Source organism: Coptis chinensis, chromosome 3 (assembly GCF_015680905.1).
Source record: "Coptis chinensis isolate HL-2020 chromosome 3, ASM1568090v1, whole genome shotgun sequence".
Taxonomy (NCBI): Eukaryota; Viridiplantae; Streptophyta; class Magnoliopsida; order Ranunculales; family Ranunculaceae; genus Coptis; species Coptis chinensis.
The window spans coordinates 3,570,323-3,589,584 of record NC_141458.1 but is presented as its reverse complement, the minus strand read 5'-3'; the positions used below and the strand labels follow the sequence as shown (position 1 = coordinate 3,589,584).

The 19,262-nt window shown below is 35.6% G+C and overlaps 1 protein-coding gene across 2 annotated transcripts; it reads left to right on the top strand.

Moving 5' to 3' along the window:
- The first annotated feature begins 8,542 nt into the window (after window positions 1-8,542).
- On the top strand, window positions 8,543-18,816 carry LOC147507327 (putative 3,4-dihydroxy-2-butanone kinase). Of its 2 annotated transcripts, none has more exons than XM_086600047.1 (17): window positions 8,543-8,726; window positions 9,537-9,604; window positions 9,676-9,718; window positions 9,839-9,939; window positions 10,686-10,793; window positions 10,862-10,924; window positions 11,029-11,187; window positions 11,549-11,595; window positions 13,539-13,666; window positions 13,747-13,823; window positions 14,572-14,656; window positions 16,559-16,661; window positions 17,156-17,210; window positions 17,609-17,742; window positions 17,955-18,136; window positions 18,258-18,379; window positions 18,463-18,816. In XM_086600047.1, exons 1-17 carry the CDS (start codon window positions 8,684-8,686, stop codon window positions 18,709-18,711), a joined length of 1,767 nt encoding a protein of 588 aa, XP_086456173.1. In that variant the 5' UTR covers window positions 8,543-8,683; the 3' UTR covers window positions 18,712-18,816. The 2 variants fall into 2 exon arrangements, with proteins under 2 accessions (XP_086456173.1, XP_086456174.1); XM_086600048.1 differs by having other exon boundaries at window positions 18,258-18,384.
- Window positions 18,817-19,262: the final 446 nt, after the last annotated feature.

The window sequence follows — 19,262 nt, the reverse complement described above, 5'->3', positions numbered from 1 at the left end:
CACAAGATGCTGGTAAGACCACTCATCTTCCTATTTGGTTTGGATCGAAAGCTTCAGCTGCGACATCAGTAATACTTTGATAAAGTTCGGCCCGAAGCTTGTCTTGTTGTTGCCTATAATATCTCATTTTGTTCTGTTCAGTCACTGCCCACCCATCGACCACAAACTCTTGGAACAGTTTGTTCCCTAGCAAGATTGCAGAATATTCTCCAGGGCGTTCAAACAACCGATAAGAATAGAAATGCATCTGTGTCAATCGGTCATTAGTGGTTGCTGTAGTTAAATTGTTTGAACGTCTTATGTCAGGTGACCACCCAAGATCTCATGAAGGAAACATTTGCACATAATGCAAAGGCAAGTAAGCTGGATGACATTCACTGATTTGCATGAATTCTTGCCCTCCTTTAAGATAGATGATAATATCTCGCATGTTTCCCCGTTTGTTGCCATCCCCAGGTAAAATGACAGCAATCTCATCTGCAGTTGGCAAATTATAATGGCGTCTGTCCCTAGTAGCACTATAATGCAAATTTGCGGGGACGTTGAAGTTATCACCATGATCAAGAGAGGCAGATCTAAGAACATCGTATGCGTGGCAGAAAATAACAGATAAATGGTTATACTGGACCATAGTTTTCGTGAATGGTTTTAAGAACATCTGTGTTCAAACCAGGATTATGAAGTTGACGTAACTCCAATGTAACACTGGGATCATATATGTAAAGTTGAGAGTAAGTTGGTTGCTGCCCAGAGTTAGGAATTATAGCTCCAGTCCTATGACGCAGCTGACCATGGATAGTAAAAGGTCGTGGACCTCGTCCAATAAACACACGCTCATTTCCTCCAAGGCTCATAATTGCAAAAGCTTGATTGTATTGCCTCGTGTACTTGCGAAATGACTTTGACTTGCGATCCTTTCCATCAATGGAGCTTTAAGGGCTGGTGGTAATGGTCGCAGTGGAGGTAATTTGACTTTCCCTTGCAAACAGCAAGTCCCAAATCGAGGTTGTGATAACGATAATTTGGTTAGTCGTTCATCCATCCAATGGAGTGCATTATATAATGGGCATTGAATATCCATTATCCCTAAGGAGTGTCATCATTGTTCAATCAGACGGTCAACATCAATATTGTTAACTTCATCTTCATCATCACTGATGTCAGCATTATTAGCAGAAATTAGATGGTCAAAATCATTATGGTGAACATCCTCATAGTACTGTGCAAGATCTCCAAATGGTTGTGGTCTGCATAAGAAAAGAATTATTATTTAGACAAAGGAGCCAATTTTTTGTATTATTGTTTTAATAAATGTGAATAAGTATACCGTGAATTTCGGGTAGTTGATGATGATGTAGAAGTTGAAGCTGCAGTTGTCGAAAGTGGTATTGGATGAACTAATGATGAGGTAGTAGACATGCAGCTTCGCGCACTGCGAAGAATGTAGAAGAATATTATAGTTTTTTTTTTAAATGTAAACCAGGAATGGAAGAACCAATAGAAAGGTGCATTGAACCCCGTACTAACTTTGCATTTTGGTGAGTCTGCGTTGGCATGAAGATTTCATTGTTTTGATTTATTGAATCACCATGGGCACTTGATGCGACATGTTATTCGGGGAGCGTAAACAGCCTGACAGGATTAAGGAACGATAGAGATTTCTGAAGAGACTCAGAATAAGAAAGACGTCTGCATGGTGTCGCATGAGGCGTAACTGTAGTACTTTGTGCTCGTCGCCCGTTAGATTTAGATGGAGTTCGTGGAAGTGAATGAGAGTCATTTAATGCTGAACCTATCAGCTGGTGGCCAATGACACGATGCGCGAGTGCTTGTACACCTCGGTTGGCAAAGTTTGAGATAGATGCCTTTCTCTTTAGCGATCCTTTCTCTTTCCCTTCGAGCACATTGTCCTAGTATTGCTTTTGTTAGTTCTATCTCTTTGTCGGAGGAAGGGGTTGTTCTCTACACATATTTTAAGCAGATGGATGGGAAGAAATAGGAATAAATTAGATATGAATAAAGCAGTAAATGGTAGTTATAATTTTTTTAAAAATGTCGACCAAAAGAATATGAATAAAGCAGTAAATGGTAATAAACAAAAAACCATAATGGGTCAACAGTAACGGCAACGTAAACGGGGAAATATATATTCATAGGTAATGCAATAGAGATGAGATAGAGATAGAGATAGAGAAATAAATACAATAGTCAAAAGCAAGAAATACCGAAAAGCCAAGAGGCGGTTGAAGATTAAGCCTATCTTGTGGGGCTATCTCTTTGTTGCTCTGCTTAGAATGGTCCAAAGGGCGTTTCCCTTTGTTGAGAATTGGTCGTGTTGGAAGCTATATAAACCAAATAAGCAGTTCAAAATAAATGATAATGAACGGACAACATAAGCAGTTTTTGGCCAAACAGAATATTTATTGAAGCCAGGTGATAGGAATACCCATGAGCGAGCAGGTTGTTGAGGAGTAGGTGGTTGGAGGAAGTGTCTATCTTAGACGGGAACAAAAATTTATTTTTCCTTGTTCGATAGATCCTTAGAAGGGTCCATTGGACGTTTACCCTTATCCATGCGATCCTATTGAACATAAAAAGATAAACAACGCAAATGGAAGTTTGGAGTTTGCAATGGGCAGTGGCAGTAATACTGAAGTACGTACCATGGAACCATATAAAGTCGAAGCCGAACTGTTGTTTTGATAACAGAAATAGCGCCTAGAAAAGTACAAAACGCAAAAGTTGCAGTAATTAACCCATTTGGATAGGGGAAAAAAAACTAAGTCATTTATAAGGTTGGTACTCAACTAAACCGCAAGATAATACATACAAAATTTAAAAGATAGCAACCCCAATAGAAACTATTATAGCAATGCAGTAATCATTTCATTCAAATTTCAAAGCAGATGATAATATTATTACATTATGCTTTTTATAGCGAATGTCACTAAGAGACTAAAGCCTGATAGAAGCCAACAATCTGTATGACTATCCACACACTCAATAATGTGTAGATGATTTAAAAGTGTACGCAACAACCCCCTCACAATGCGCATCTAAGTTCACTAATATGACTTTATGAGCACGCCTAAACTAACACGCTACACCAGCAGTAAAAGTGTCACCATTGCTAAATTCAATGTCCAAAACAGGAATTGATAACGACCATTAATTGATAAAAATGACCAGGAGATATTGACCCTGAGGACAAAAAAAATGACAGAAAAGGTTGTTCCTTTGGGGTTTTAAAACTAATACTTTTAGTGCGCCAACTAAAAAAGACAAAATAAATGACGGAAAAGGTTGTTCCTTTGGGTTTTTTAAAACCCATACTTTTTGTGTACCAACTAAAACAGATAATAACTGAGAGAATCAAAAGGAAGAAACAAAAGCAAACTGACCTTAAAACAGCTAGACCGAGGAAAGTAATAACGATTGAGCGAGTGAGGTAGCAGTAAGAAAGTCGAGTGATGTGGGAGAGATGAGAAAATAAGATTTGATCACATGGATCTAGATGTTGTGGATAGAAGCAACATACTAGTTGGGAGCCGCTCTTTCTGCCATGTCATATTTTGTTGAAAAAGAATTGCAGCTGTTGGATCGGTCCCTTTGGGCCCCACACTTCCCTGTTTTATTAGATAGATTGTACTTCAATATCCATTCTCGTTGGTGTTTCACTTAATTTCATAATTGCCCTTATTATATTTAACCCTTTTGTCTTTTTCTCTAATCATTCGTCCTCCCCAATGACCCAACCACAATTTGATTCTACAATACAATCACTGCCCAAATACCATAACCCCGACACCAATAACATTTCCAATCTTAAATAAACCCATAGATACTCAATTTCAACTTCCAAATATTCAATTCCTCTAATTATTAGTAAAAAACAAATAGATTCCTCCTCACCCCCACCAATTTGTTTTTCTCACTCTTAGCCCCCATTTCCAACTTCTTTAAACTCATTTATAGCAAACTTGGCATTCTTAATGGTTTTAAAGCTTAATATCAATACATATTGTCATATTTTTTCAATTAGGTTTAGTAAGTTGGATTTGAATTCTAACGATGTGGGGTTATTTTGAATTGGAAGAGAGACAATGCAAGAAGTTTATAAATATTGTATTTAGGGAGGACAACATGCTCTATAATGTCTGCTAAAGATGATGACCATTTATCACGATTAATTGAATTGTATCAAATGGAGAATAATAAGTAGTAGGGGTTACAATATAGTTTGAACATTTTACTAAGTAGGTATTGTTTAAAATTATTGATACTTTGATTATAATTTTGTATAGATATGGTGGTAATGAGAGTAAAAATGGAGTAGGATAGTAATTGAGGAAAAAAATAATAGGGACAGTTATGAAATTAAGTGAAATATCAACCAGGATGAGTATTTAAATTTAATATTTTAAACAATAGGGGGTTTAATTTAAACTAATACATACTTTGGGGAGTTTAGTCTAATTAATCTATAAATTTATGTGATAAATGTTGATGGCCTAATGAAAACTTAATGAGGGTCTACGAGGGTTGTGCTTAAGGGAGGCATAAGCTTTGAAGTCTTGACCCTTACCATCCCTTCAAAGGCTTGAGGACCGGGTTGGTCCCGCCTACGAACATGTGAAGGATTTTGCAGTCTATGGGCCGGGTCGGGTGTGGGGTATGGTGGTGTTAACGGCCATTTTGACACCCTAATCGGAATTACAAATTCTCCACAAATACACGTTATGTACATATTTGTTTTTCGGGTAAAGAATAGATACATTTGTCAAACAAATCACACACATAAAATCGGCCAACTGCTATAATCCAAAAAAAGAGACTGTCTTATTTGTGGTGCCATGTGTCTCAATAATACTTTGATTTAATAGTCAACAATCAATTTGATTAGTTAGAAGTTATATGGGAAAGAGGGCCTCCTAAATAGATAACACTTCTCATATCGAGAAGGATGATTAGCCAACCTTCATTTATGTGATTAGTACTCTCCTGGGCCCTGCCCTGGCCCTAGTCCGTAGATAAATGGAGAATGGAGAAAAAGTCCTACTAGTATAAGATTTTTCATACAACTAATGATAATTCAAAAACATTTAATTGGAAATTGACAATTTTAATTTGAACTAGCAACAACTCAGGAGTATAATCACATAAGAAAATGCTAAATGAGTGATTAGTGCTTTTGAGAGGAAGCATTCATCTGCGGAGTGGAGGCATAGACCCCTAGTAGATAATACTATAGTTAATTTTTGTCATTTCGATGATTGTGAACTCAGATGCACCTTTAAATTTGCAAGTTCTAACTTTCAAGTCATGCAAAAGTGTAAAATTGTGTATGTGGGCAGAACTATAGTACAAAATATTAGGATATGAGTATTTATTGATATTCAATTTCTGGATATGTATCGTGGATATATCTCCCTCTTTGGGGATATATTATAGATATATCCAAAATATCAACAAATATCGTAAATATTGTAGATATTTCTTGATATATTATGATACATTATTTATATTTATTTGAAATATAATGGTAAATATTAAATAAAATTGTTATATACACAAAATATCACCAAATATCGCAAAATATCACACATCACAAATATCATCGAAATATCACTAATATTTGCAGTCGTATATATCTTTGAACATATCGTGATATTTATATATTTTTCTCTAAAATCTGGATAGATATCCTCAAATATCGTGATATATCAGGATATTTTGTACTATGGGCAGAACACCTGACTTGATGGATTCTTGCACCTATTTTGCCTCCTTCATATAGTATATATCTAGTTTAATGATGAAGTTCATTCTCAATTTCTCATCGAAGTTTATATATAAAGAAATTAACAATCTCTGTTCACCTTTTTTTTATTATTATTAAGAGAATAGATCGGTTAATTAGTCGATTTGAGACATTTGGATTTTGTTGCCGGTCTATTCTAAAATTTGACAGTGCAACACTGCAAAAATGTCCATGTGGTGTCATTCATACTTTCATAGTTTGGGATTTTGGAATTGTTTCGGAAGATAAAAAACGGGATTTCCACTCAGAAGTCAAAAATATTTTGAGCAAAGTTCGGAATTTGTATTTTTTTACTCTTATTACATGATAATATCGATTTCTTCAAAAATCATAAATATTTTATGAAATTTCAAAATTCTGTTCGATCTATCTATATCTAACTTCTTTAAAGAAAACGGTGGGAGGAACAGTGAAATTCATCACGCCACTAATTTTTTTTTCTAATTTTGCCCCTTTCCAAACACGAATATTACAGCTCATGCCATTTGTTTGTTTTATTTTTTTATTTTGTTTTTTGCATGGGTAAAATAGTAGTTTCACGTCTATAAATTAATGAAAAATAAAATAAAATCAGAGATTGTTAAAGAAAACGAGAGTTTCAACAGTAAATTCATCATGCTATTATTATTTTTTTCCGATTTTGCCCCTTGCCAAACCCAAATATTACAGGTCATGTCATTTTTTTTGTTTACGTGGCAGAGACACGTACAAATAGGCTAGTATGGTGTAAAGAGAGAAGAAAAAGGCGACATTCTGCGTGAGGCCTCTGTCCATGGGTTGGTCAATTGTGTATGTACGTATGATATGATATCTGGTATGAGCTATTTTTAAGGAGTGATTCAAAGTGCCCAGTTTGTTAACCCATTTCTTATAAAATGTTGAATGCAGTGGGTGAAGGCGTGAAGCCATGAAGGTATTAATTTGTTCACTCATAACTCATGCAAGGTTAGAAGAAGTTGGTGATGTTCTGCTAACTCATTTCCCATGTATCGTGATCTCCTCTATGATAATATCCCAGGCTCTGGTTATATCCTTCACTGCCGCCTTGTTATTGATGCACACATCCATAGTAATCACTGCGCTGTGAACTGTGTTTTCAAACTCCATAAACGATTTTTTTTCAAGTTCGTGACATGTTCAGTGTAAATGTGTGATTTGGCTTTCCCTTACAAATAGTCAATGGAAGACTGAAATGGATAATGGTATGGACCAAGTTCGTCTTTGGGAGCGAATTGCCTACGTATCTTGCTTTGTGTGTTTCGGGGCAGAGCAGAATCAGGTCTGGCGTAGTTCATTGGAGAGGTATTTATAGACATTGAGAATGCATCCTCGCCCACCACGTGTAAAGGATGTCACAAACGTGGGGTGTAGATCAGGGGAGCACGTGAGAAATATCTTCATAGGTCTGCTGTGATGATGAGGAGTGGCAGTCTGGGCAAGTAGCTTGCGGCTGTGGTCAGTAGCTGACGAGCAAGATCTGTGTAATATCTTTAGTCATGATTGCTTCTAGAAGGGGCATCTGTGTCTCTTCTTGGCGTAGTTCGCGTGATACTGTGAACTGTATGTAGCGCTCTACTAACTCATGGATGCGACCTGGACTCGCAGGTCGACGCGTTATTTCCACCATGTCAGGCACGTGCTGGATGGGGAATATAACTCCCCTACATTCAGGATGGATGGGATATATAACCTATATATATTTTCAAAACTTTCTGTGTAGTGTTTGTACATAAAAACTATGGGTCGAATTGTCGAAACATATCATTTTTGTCTTGGTCCGCTAGTCACCAGAACGTTGAGCGGGAGCGAGAGCGAGAGCGGAAGCGGGAGCGTAAGAGCGCTTAACTTGAGAAGCTCTGTGTTTCAGAGCGCCTTGAGAGCGGCGTATATAACATATAAATAATACACATATTTGTAAAACAAAGTAGTAAAAAAAATTATTTAAACAAAATAAAACTTAGATATTCAAAATAAAATGAAATATAGTTACAAAAAAAGAAAATAAACATATAATTTAATCTTAAAAGTGTGGATGGGCAATTGGGCACATTAGTTAAGGATGCCACGTTGTATGTTACTAATCAAAATAATTGTATTTAAACTTAAAAGGCAATATCCAAAACCAGAAACCAAAACATAGTCCACTGAAACCAAAACAACTTTCTAAACCATTCTTTTAGCTCAAACCATTTCTTAACCATTAAACAATTTCGTCTTTGATTTGTTTATCAAATCATTCTATGAAAGGATTTAACTCAAAATCATTCACAGTTTCAAGGACCTACAACTTTGTCAAAGCTTGAATTTTAGTTTTATGTGAAATCCATCTACCTTAAAACAATGGGGTTTCATGTTTTTTCTTTTTCCCTGGTAATCAACAAATTCTATTTCATTTCTTTTATTCTTTGTGTTGAATCCATCATTTCAAGACTGCATAGACATGTTTGTGGAGGAAATTTGACACGGTTTTGCACTAAAATAGAGAGCGCGGTTTTATGGAGGTTTGCTCTTAGAGCGCGGTTTGAGATCGGGAGCGAGGGGGGTAGTGCACGGTTTGTGTGACTAAGCGATCCGCCTGCCCAAGTTGCAGGATTAACTAGCGAAGTTGCTTAAGGGTAGTATCGGTAATCTACAGTAATTAATAAAGGCCGTTTGGCCATTAGATTCATGCCAGCTGTTTTAAGACATGTTCGTTAGTTGGTTAAGCTTAATTCAGAAATTAGTTAGTTGTTAAATACTTCAATTGGCATGTGCCATGCCACGTGAGGAGAGAGAGTGAGAGTATATAATTACTGAGCAGTGAGTGCGCTTTCAGTTGTGAGCATTTATTTTGCTTTCTTCACGTTGAAGCACACAGCAGCGATGGCGATGGCGATGGCGATTCTAAATAATGAGAAGAAACAAGGTAACCGATTCTAGATCAAGCCTCAATGTACTTCGATTCACTTACAAGATCTTGCATTAAATAACAACTAGAAAGTTGTGTTTGATTTGTACAACTTTGCTGTTTGTTTATGTCTTTTAATCGGTGATATATTTATTATACCAGATTTTCATTTAGATCTTTTAATTTCAGTACCACATATATAGATTTCACGGCTCATTTGCACCTCTATTTGATATAGTTGTTCCTGGTGTGGTGTGTGAGTGAATCACTTACTATTCAGGCTAGGTTAGTTAGTTTTGTGTGTGTTCGAATATATGGATCTGATTACGTTTTCTAGGTCAAGATTAATTTACTTTGATTAGCTTCGTAGATTTATGAGAACTTGAAATTGAATAAAAATTAAAGCAGAAAGTTATATTATGTGAAGTAGTATCGAATACCAAGTTATGTTTAACTTATCTCTGATTCAGGCATAATCTGTAATGTACTTATTCTACTAGATTTGGATTTAGGGTTTGTGTGTGTGTGTATTCGAATATTAGAATCAGGTTAAACTTTGTGGTGTTTCTTTAGTGATATAATCTTCTATGCAGATACTTGGACTATAATTTGTTTTAGAAATATAAATCTTGTTATTTGTTTTGAATAGTGTTTTATTTTTTTTGTTTTTCAGTTAAATTATTGTGCTTGTGGAAAAATTTATATTCGGTCCGAGTTTTAACTAATTTCTGAAAAAGAGAAAGTTCACTTTGCTTCTTAGATTGTTCGATTACTTTTTGATGTATTCATAGTATCTTACTCGAAATGTTTCTGAAAACCTCTATACAGAGTTTATTAGAGGGTTGATTCATAACTATCAGGATCTGGAGTTCTTGACTACTAGAGCTAGTCGTCTAGTGAGTGCTCTTTTCTATTTGTTTGTTTTTATTGCTCATTGAATTTTGTGATAAGTGTGTGTTTTCTGCAGGTTGTTCATCACCGTGATTCTGAAAATGTTACTGTGATAGCAGGTATTGCATAATAACTTCTGCAAACTAGAATAAATGTGTGTGTACTACACTTTGTATCGTACTATTGTACTTCATTATTGACCAGTGTTGTCTTATTGCACCCTTCCCTCTTGGATGCAGGGAGTACAGAGTGCCTTGCAGGTTTTGTTGGTCAAGGCATGCTCACTGCAGCAATCTGGGGTGATGTATCTGGATCCTCTGCTGTTTCCTGCTTCAAAGATGTAAGGTTTTATTCATTTTTTGTTGTTCTTTGTTATTCTTCTTCTATCGCTTTAGAAGTTGCTACTGAAGATGGGTATCCAACTTAAAACCAAATGAATGTAAGGCTTAACCGCTTAAGATACCAGATGGAGGATAATAAATGTCAACAATTGCTATTGGCAAATGCAGAAAAAGAAGGTATTTGAAATCAATATGGCATGCAGTTTATCTTTGTAATTTACTTAAAAGTAGGGTAAGGTATTAGCAGGGAGTGGAAGGTATGTACTGGACGAGAAGCAATTGGCAAGGAGCATAGTATTAAAGTGAGCAAAATATTAGGAGTGATCTGTTGCGTAACAGTGTTAGGAACCTGGTATTTACAGGGGACACAAGCAAGGTAGTTCCTGATTTTTCCTATAGGGTGTAGTTTCTGAACCCAATCACTCCTTATATTGCCAAGGGCGTGTATGGAAATGGCTTGTTGTTTCTGTAATGGTTCTTTTTGATATATAGACATTGATGTTGACTCCATTGCCATCCTTTACTTGGTAAACACTAGGCCTCTAGGGTGTTTGATTTCCTTTTTTTTTTTTTTTTTTTTTTTTTTGTTCTCTCTCTGAATATTCTTCTATTTACTTTCATAATTCACCTAATGCCCTTGCTTCTAGTGACGTTGTCCTCCCTCTATATGTTTTGATTATTTGAGGACGTTATTTTTTGGCTGATTGTTGAATGTCCTACTGAAGGAAAATAAATTTTTTTGTAGGTCATTGAATGGACGGGAGGATCTAAAGGTTTTGTAGTAGTTTTAGAGAACAACAGTTCTGTGGGACATATTGATGCAGCTTCTGGAAGTGCTGAATGTAAAGTAAAGGTAAGCTTTTCGAAGAAACATGTGAGTCATCTTTTCGACTTGTATTAAATGATATTTGCATTTTGCAGACAGTTACTATTGGTAGTGAGCTTGAAAGAAGGGTTTTACCAGAAAATTTATTGGTGTTTAAAGTAAGTAGGATATATACCCTTTTTATGTTACTTTGTGCAAAGGTGTCTGATTTATATGTAAAAATAAAATCTAAGGATATGCTCTCTCCTTTTCTAATTGACAGGTTGCTGGTGCAGCAGCTGCACTAGGCATGTCACTAGATCTTGTTGCTGCTGAGGCGCAACACGCATCAGAAATGGTACAGAATTCAGTGACAAGTTTATCTACCGACGATGATGCATTGAACGATCTTTGCGATCGTTTTTTACAAGCTGATCCCAATGTATGTCTGCAACCCAACATCTGTGGATACTCAACTAAAGTTTCCAAACAGTAATGTCCACATAAAGTGCACTTTATATCTATTGAACTGCATGTGTGTCTGTCAGATGTGTATGAAAACGTATATATACCATTAGAATGACGAGAAAGTTTACTACACAACGAAAAAACTATTCAAGTTATTATACATATTATCATAAGTTCTAATGTAGGAAAATGAGGACAATGCATATGTGGTTGTCTATGTGTAATACATGAAGAAGTAATTTATTGTATTGCCTATTTTGACGAGCATTTATCATATTTTTCCTTCTATTAATGCAAAATAGTTTGCTTAGTCCATTTTGTTATGTGGAATGCAGGTTCCTCTTAGCTCTGAAAGCTCATATGTTATCTTGTTGGTTAATGGGTTAGTCTTTGTTTTCCTTTTTTATATTAGTTTGAAAAATATGGACGCAGGTATTGAGTTTCAGACCTAGTTAAATATCCATGTGATTTTCATTTTTCCCCCCCCTCGATAATCTCATTTGTTGTCTTTGAAGTTACTAAAATTGTATTTTTTTTTTCACGCTTTTGACCTTAGTTATATTTTTTAACTTGCATATCTTATGATGTTATATATCATAAGACTGCTATCCTGCTTAAACTTATAAACTAAAGGGAATAGATTTCTGAAAAGGAATAGTTGTGCTTCTTTGTTCAAAATCTACCATCTTAACAAGTTTGAAGGACGTGGTCACAAAAATATATTGTATGAAAGGAGTGAAACATCAACGGCTTAAAGAACTTATTAGCTCCTCATTCCCTTAGTTCCGTCTTTTGTATTCAATATAGAGTAGATTCCTTGTGATGATTTTGATAAAAGTATAACCAAATTGATTCTTGAACTTGATATAGGCTATAACAAAGCATGTGCGCAAGTGAAAAATGCATAACATTTGAGCTAATAGGCTTCAAAGTATCATGAAAATCTTGACTAAAAATTGTCAGTTGCGTAACAGAGAATGAGATGAAGAGAAAGAGAGGAAGAAATCTGGCTTGCCTGTTTTGTTCTCTCTTTTATATTACTTTTTAATCACCCAATAACTACAATTTGGACCCAGGAAGGAAACTTCTAAGACCACTGACTTTACTAAAATAAGTAGAATTAGAAGAAATAAAATGTTCTCTTTTACTGTCTCTCAAGCTAGAAAATACTATCAAAACATGCCCAACTTTAAAAAGCAAACAAAAAGTGAACCCCGAGCCAGAGGCTTGCTGAGAATGTCTTTGGAAGTCTGATAACGTGACGATCAACTTTGGTACCTTTCGGATAAGGGTTGGAGTTTGGTTGTCGTTGTGCAAAAGGATGGCAAAAAATATAAAATATAAAATAAAGTCAACACCCATAATGTGAAGAAGAGTTTTCCCATGTGATTCTGGAGCCATATGAGCCACAACCCTGCTAGATTGAGCTACATTGTTCACGTTCTGTTAAGTGACAATGTTTTGCTTTATAAAAGAAGGGAAAAGAGGAGAACAGGATTTTCCAAGGTTGACAACAAGGATTTGTGCTTTGATATTCTGAAAACAAAGGGAGAGTAAAATATAAAGAGACACAAAGATGGTTGAACTTCATTGGTTCTTCCCCACCTTATTATACGTTTAACACAAGTCACTAATATGTATACTCTTTATCGGTTTCTCAAATATGTTTATATGAAATGCTTCTCTGTTCATAGTTCTCTGTCTAACGAGGCAATGGGCCTAGTCAGAAGCTTTTAGTCTGAAAATGTTTCTGGGCCAGTTGTGGACTTGTGGTCAGATTTTTTTAACGTATGTAATATGACATAAAAGAAGATTATTCTTGTCATTCCGTATTTAGCATTTTATATTATACTTTTAATCAATATATGACTATTAATATATGGCAATGAAGTGATTAAATATTGGCTTCGGTCGATAGACACATAAAGTTCCCCTGGGTTTTGCATTAACCAATAAACATCAGCAAGATCTTACTAAGAAGCAACAAATAACAAAAACCTTCTCAAATCCTGGATTCAACATTCTATTCCTGATTCCTATCTTTGCTTGCTTTACTAGCAATGGTCGTAAAAGTCTTGTCATAAAGAACGCTTCCTACTATTCTGTATCCCTGTCCATCAGGATTTAGGAGAATGAGTGTGGGTGCCTTTTTAGTTGTCAATCCTCGTCCCCTCTCTAATTGTACCATAGATGATTGTGTATTTTCTTTTTTTGACGAACTAATGTTTACACTCACTCTTATATGTATTTTTTTGTTTTAAAGCCGTTTTATATTTTCATATAGTAAACATTAGTCTAATACGTTGACCTTTGATTAAAATGTAGATCAAGAGCCACTTCATTCGAAAAGTTGATGACTCTTTCAGCTAGAATTGTGAAGAAAATGTCTGAGTTTGGCCTCGAAGTAGACGCAGTGTACTCAGGATCATTTTTCCCATTCCGTGATATAGAGGGTCAGTTCTTATAGCATGTCTGATGTACTTGCTTTTTTGTAAACATGTCAGTTACTCACTGTTATATGTATATCAAGCAGAAATAATCATGATAAGAGTAGATAAGAGAATGATGCAATATTTGGATGCCCCCACAAACGCCCCAATGTGGCCAAAGGTATCAGTCAACACTAGTTTCCAACCACTTTGGGTTTTTGACTAACGAGTTATAACATGTAAACATAAATACTCATGCAACCAACATTGCAAGTTTATAACATAAGAGACTTCTCCATCTACTAGCTAGAAGATGGCAGATAGAAATTTGTTTGCAAAATAGTTGGGAATAAGAATATCACGCAGAAATAACGGACGACAATTAAGTATGGAAAGATTAAACATGTCATAATTGAAATCAGTGCTAAGTTTTCTCTTTTGGTTATTTGTCTCCTAAGTTTATTTTCCCAAATGAAATTCTGATTTTTTTATTAGTCAGTAGTTGTTAGTAATCTAAAGTAGATGTTCCCCAGGGCTCCACAAACTTGTGTTGAAAAGAGAAAAAAATAATGTATCTAAAGGGAAGCCCAAATCAAATCAGACAATCTTAAGGATATACAATTCAACTCCTTGGTGTGGATCTTGTGATCTTTTATGATCTTTAAATTTAGTTATATACTGTACTTATCTCTAGGAACAAGTCCAGAAAAATCAATGATATGCCATCAGGACTTGAATGTACTCAACGTTATACGCACTTTGTTGAATGCACCCATATCCTGGGAGAAACAATAGCCATGAAACTTAGCAGGAGTGCACGACAAAGTAGTGATACTCCGTTGTTCTTTTATTTATTTTTTTCTTCTATTTATTAATAAATAGTTTTTCTTTATTTTCTACTAAGTAGTATTTTGCCATCTTTTGAACAGGTTTTCTCCTCTCAAAAGTCTGAGATTATTGCAGAAGTTGAGGACTCTCGATACCTTTCCGACTTTCACATGGAGAGGCACTTGGGTAAGAAGTCCTTTCTTTTTTCTGCATAATGCTTTTTTAATTCCTTTCAAGTTTTTATTGTCAGCAATTAAATGCACTGGTGTGTAGTCTGGATCAGGAACTCATGCAAACTCGTCTAGACTGTCATGATTAATTTGGGCCGGGTAGATGTGATTGTAATTTGCCTAATATTATATATCAGGAAACAACAATGAGTCTAAACTGTGCAAACTAGTTTGACCAAATTGATAAGTATTAAGGTCGAACAATCACCTAAAAGTGAATTAGTCAACTGGTAGTGATCCCCAGGAATATTCTTTTTGAACATTTTGTTGCTAGATGGAATAGGATGTTTGTATACAGAGACTTGACTGAGGAGTGTGGTGGTTGATCTTTTGGGGGTTCTTTCTTCTACTTCACTTTTCATGTATTTGTAGCTTACCTCCACGGCTCCACCTACTTTCTCTACTATATTACTAATCACAAAAGAAAAATGCCAGTGGCCCCCTGGTCAAGCTTGCAGGGTTATTGGTGGGAAGGCATTGAGATTCATTTCGACCTTTACTTGGGAAAAAGAGTTTAAGGGTTAAAAATTACTAAAGCTTGATGCTACAAAAAAGAAAAAGACAGTAATAATTGAGAAGGCACTGGTAAGTGATTAGTTCTTACTATTATTAATATGTACAAAGTCAACAATTTTTTTATATTTCTCTGTGATTTCTGTGATTTGATTTCATGCCATCACATCACACTAGCAGGTTGAACACAATTTGCGTTAATTCAAACTTACCTCAACGTCTACCCTTCTTCTGTTCATATTTCTATTGGTTTTTTTTTTATTGGTGCCATCACATCACACTAGTAGGTTGAACACAATTTGTTTTAAATGAGAGCAGTAACTCTTTGATGTTGGCGGGGTTCGAGCTCCAGATCTCTGGTATCATCACCCAAAGGTTTTACCGACTTTGCTAGTTGGCACTTGCTAAAATGTGTGGACAAGCCTATTTTTAAAGAGATCAGTAGCTCAATTGTGTGTAGCGGGGTTCGAACCCCAGACCTCTGGTATTATCACCCAAAGGTTTTACCAACTAAGCTAGAAGGCACTAATTCATATATCTATTGTTAGTGTGTAATACGTTATGGCATTAACTAAGTTTGGGACTGCTCAAAAGTATTATGGTAGACACCCTTTGAAGTTGTCACTCTATTTGTCGTCATCTTTGCTTCTGAGTCCCTTCACAATGTAGGATATCTCGTCCTACACATCTACTCTGTTCTCTTTTTTAATTATATATAGTATCTACACTTGATTATATATACAATATCTACACTTTTGCCGATGAATAAGAAAACTTTAAAGAAGGATTAATGTATTAAATCCTGTAATGCGTTATAATGGACTATGCATAAGAAACCTTGATGGAAATGTGGGCTGCTTTTGGATCCAGGAATGCAAATTCCACAGAAGACAGGGACAGTTAAGACAAATAAGAAGAATGAGAATAGATAGAGAGAGAAGGGAGATAACCATTGAATATGGCCATGTTTAGAGGGCATAAAAAAGGAGCGCAGCTTCCTTTTTGAATATAGTGAAATATGCTTTCTTCATTTATCTCCTACAAACATGGTGATCACCAGTTTATGACTTTATAGCTCCCTCTGAGCTCTGCATTGCACTCTCTTTCTTTCCATTTTCCCTCATTTCACCGAACTTGGATATACCTATCCAAACAAAGCATTCCTATATACTATGTGTATGTTAATGATATCTAATATACCAAAAGGTTAAACCGGTCGAGTGGTTTAAGTTTTTTTTGGTATTACCATATTATAAGATTGTTGTATGGTGTTTCTCAGTTTGAAAAACGCATCTTCACATAATTGTTTTTTGCTGTTTGACAATTAGTTCCTTTACTCTTGTAGGTTCAGGGGGTTTTGGTGATGTCACTCTTTGCAAACATAAGCTTGATCGACAACAGTATGCTGTAAAGAGGGTTCCCTCTAAAACTGACAGACTTATACCTGTGTAAGTCTGCAACGCCTCAAAGATTTCATTAAGCGTTTTGTGTTTAGCAGGACTTATTCTTGTTTATTTCTTCTTGCAAAGTTGTCACATTTCTACCAAAAATTAGATTCAAATATTAAGACAGTTTCACTAAGTATAGCAGTTATATAGTCATTTTTTAGCCTCTTGGGTCTTCTATCTTCCATCTTCCATCTCACAGACTCTCTATCTCTTTCTCTCCTTATTATCTAAACTCTTTCTATCAAATGTATAACTCGTATATAATAGTACATCTTATAGCCACGTCAAACTGCTCATGATTCTTAGGTACCAGTTATGTTCCTCCTGATCCCACTTGGGTTTATTTCTGATTTCATCATTTATTAGCCAAATTTGAGTGCTTTTGATTTTACTATTTTTTCTTTGATATCCTATCTATTTCTTGTTGTTGAATCAAGTAGGCGAGACCAATGGTTGTTGGATTAATTTATTATCGACTGTGATATGGTACACAGGGAAGTAGCTGCTTTGTCCAGGCTGAATCATAAAAACGTGGTTAGATATCATCAGGTCAGAACTGAACATTTAGTGATTTGAAGTTCAAGTGTAAAAGCACATCTATGCATGCGCAAAGATGAATTTGAAACTCTCATATTTTGGTTAACAGTATTCTCAACTTGTAAACTGAATGTTGATTAGGAGAAGGAGTTTTAGAATAGGCTGATAACTTTGCATGTATTATATGTTCTTTGCAATCATGCCAACCTAGGGATAGAAGTTTCAAAGTAGGCTGATGTTTTCTTTTATTTTTTGCCGGAATATTTTTGTTTTTAGGAATCATTCTCCAAAAATTAGCCCCGTCTATACTCCTGTGTGTCAGTAGATTGCAATAAGAATATGAGTGATACATATGTATGTATGGGCTATTATTTTGTTTTGATTAGCTGATTGCATTTGGAATATTTTAGGCCTGGATTGAAGGCAAATCTTGTAGTGGCCTTACACCCTCAGAAGGATCCCTAAGTGATGAAACACCTTCTGGGAGCAGAGATGACGAATCAGAAAAGAAATATTTGTTCATGCAGATGGAGTATTGTCCCTCGTACGTATATGTACATTCCTTTTGCTTTTTCATTCAATATGAGAATTCAATTTCTTTCAAGACCTTGTTGGATTGTGATTGTTCTTTTCCCCATTCACTGTTATATTTTTTTGACTGTCCATGGTGGGGCTCATAGGAAGAGAATATAAGATTAATGAACCTACATATGAAGTTTGTAGGCTTAATTAACTAGATTTTTTTGTGGTATTTAGGATTCTGTACGATGTGATTGAAGCATTTACCTTCGAGAGGCATTGGGCCTGGAAAGCTCTTTATGAGATTGTGAGTGGTTTAAAATGCATTCATGAGGAGGGATTCACTCATGGGGACCTTACACCTCTGAATATATTTCTGAACTCTAAAAACCAAATAAAGATTGGAGATTTTGGTCTCGGTAAGCATTTTTTTTTGAGTTTGGTCAGCATCTTTTTCTTTTTGGACTCTAAAAGCCACATCTGTTTTTTTATCTTTTTTCTTTTTGGACTCTAAAAGCCACATCTGTTTTTTGTTGTCAGCATTGTGTAATGGGGGAGATGGTTTTGATGATATTTTGTTGAGCTCAGCAAATTGGAAAAGCTTACTAAATCTGGACTACAGAGCCCCTGAAATTCAAGAGAGTGGAATAATCTCGGAGAAGGTGAGGTACTCTTGCAATTAAATATTGTTTTTGAAACAAGATATGAAATAAAATCATGTGTTTTAACTCTGCGTTTTTTACAGGTGGACATGTATAGTTTGGGAATCATTATATGCCAGCTTTTCAATGATTCTGGTTGTTTTCCAGAGTTGAGAAGGGCAATCAATGATATGAAGATGCAGAGGCTTCCTGCAACTCTTGATGGACTACGTGGAGAGCAACCAGACTTGCACAAAGTTCTAAGTTCTTTAACAGCTCAAGATCCCAATGACCGCCCAACAGCAGTGGAAGTTTTGGCATGTTTGGACGGGGCTGGCCTACACAGGGAGTAGCGTGTGGTGGGAAGAGACATAAATAGACGATAAATGTTGTTTCCTGATTGAATTTACCCATTAAGATGAACTTTAAGCGTCAAACTAAGTTTTCTTAATTACTGATCCTCCATTCTCAATTCTTTCGGCTTCTTCTTTCTTTAACTCAATTTCTCATTCTGTTAGTCACAATTCTGGTCTAAATCGTCAATTAAGACAAATCCTCAAATCTCGATTTTAATCAAACTTCATTCCAATCCCTCAATCTTCATTTCAATCGCTCAATCTTCATTACAAACAATCAATTTTCTAAGATTTCATAACCAATTTTCATCTTTCAGCACAAATTGAAGAAAATCCTTCAACATAAATTGAGATTCAAAATCAATCCATAAAACATCACAAGAATCAATGGATTCGCAAAGTTCAATCAATACGTCACAATCTCCTTCAATGGAGTTTTACGAAGCAATAATTTGGTGGGATTCATTGATGGTTCTAAGGATTGTCCACCACAATACCTTGCTGGAGCATCGGGAGTAGCAGCAACATCCAATCCTCTATATGAAGCA

Coding starts and splice junctions, on each gene's coding strand:
- LOC147507327 (XM_086600047.1), top strand. CDS start 8,684: ATGGCGATGGCGATGGCGATTCTAAATAATGAGAAGAAACAAG. Junction 8,727..9,536: donor AAATAATGAGAAGAAACAAG/GTAACCGATTCT, acceptor ACCTCTATACAG/AGTTTATTAGAGGGTTGATT. Junction 9,605..9,675: donor CTACTAGAGCTAGTCGTCTA/GTGAGTGCTCTT, acceptor TGTTTTCTGCAG/GTTGTTCATCACCGTGATTC.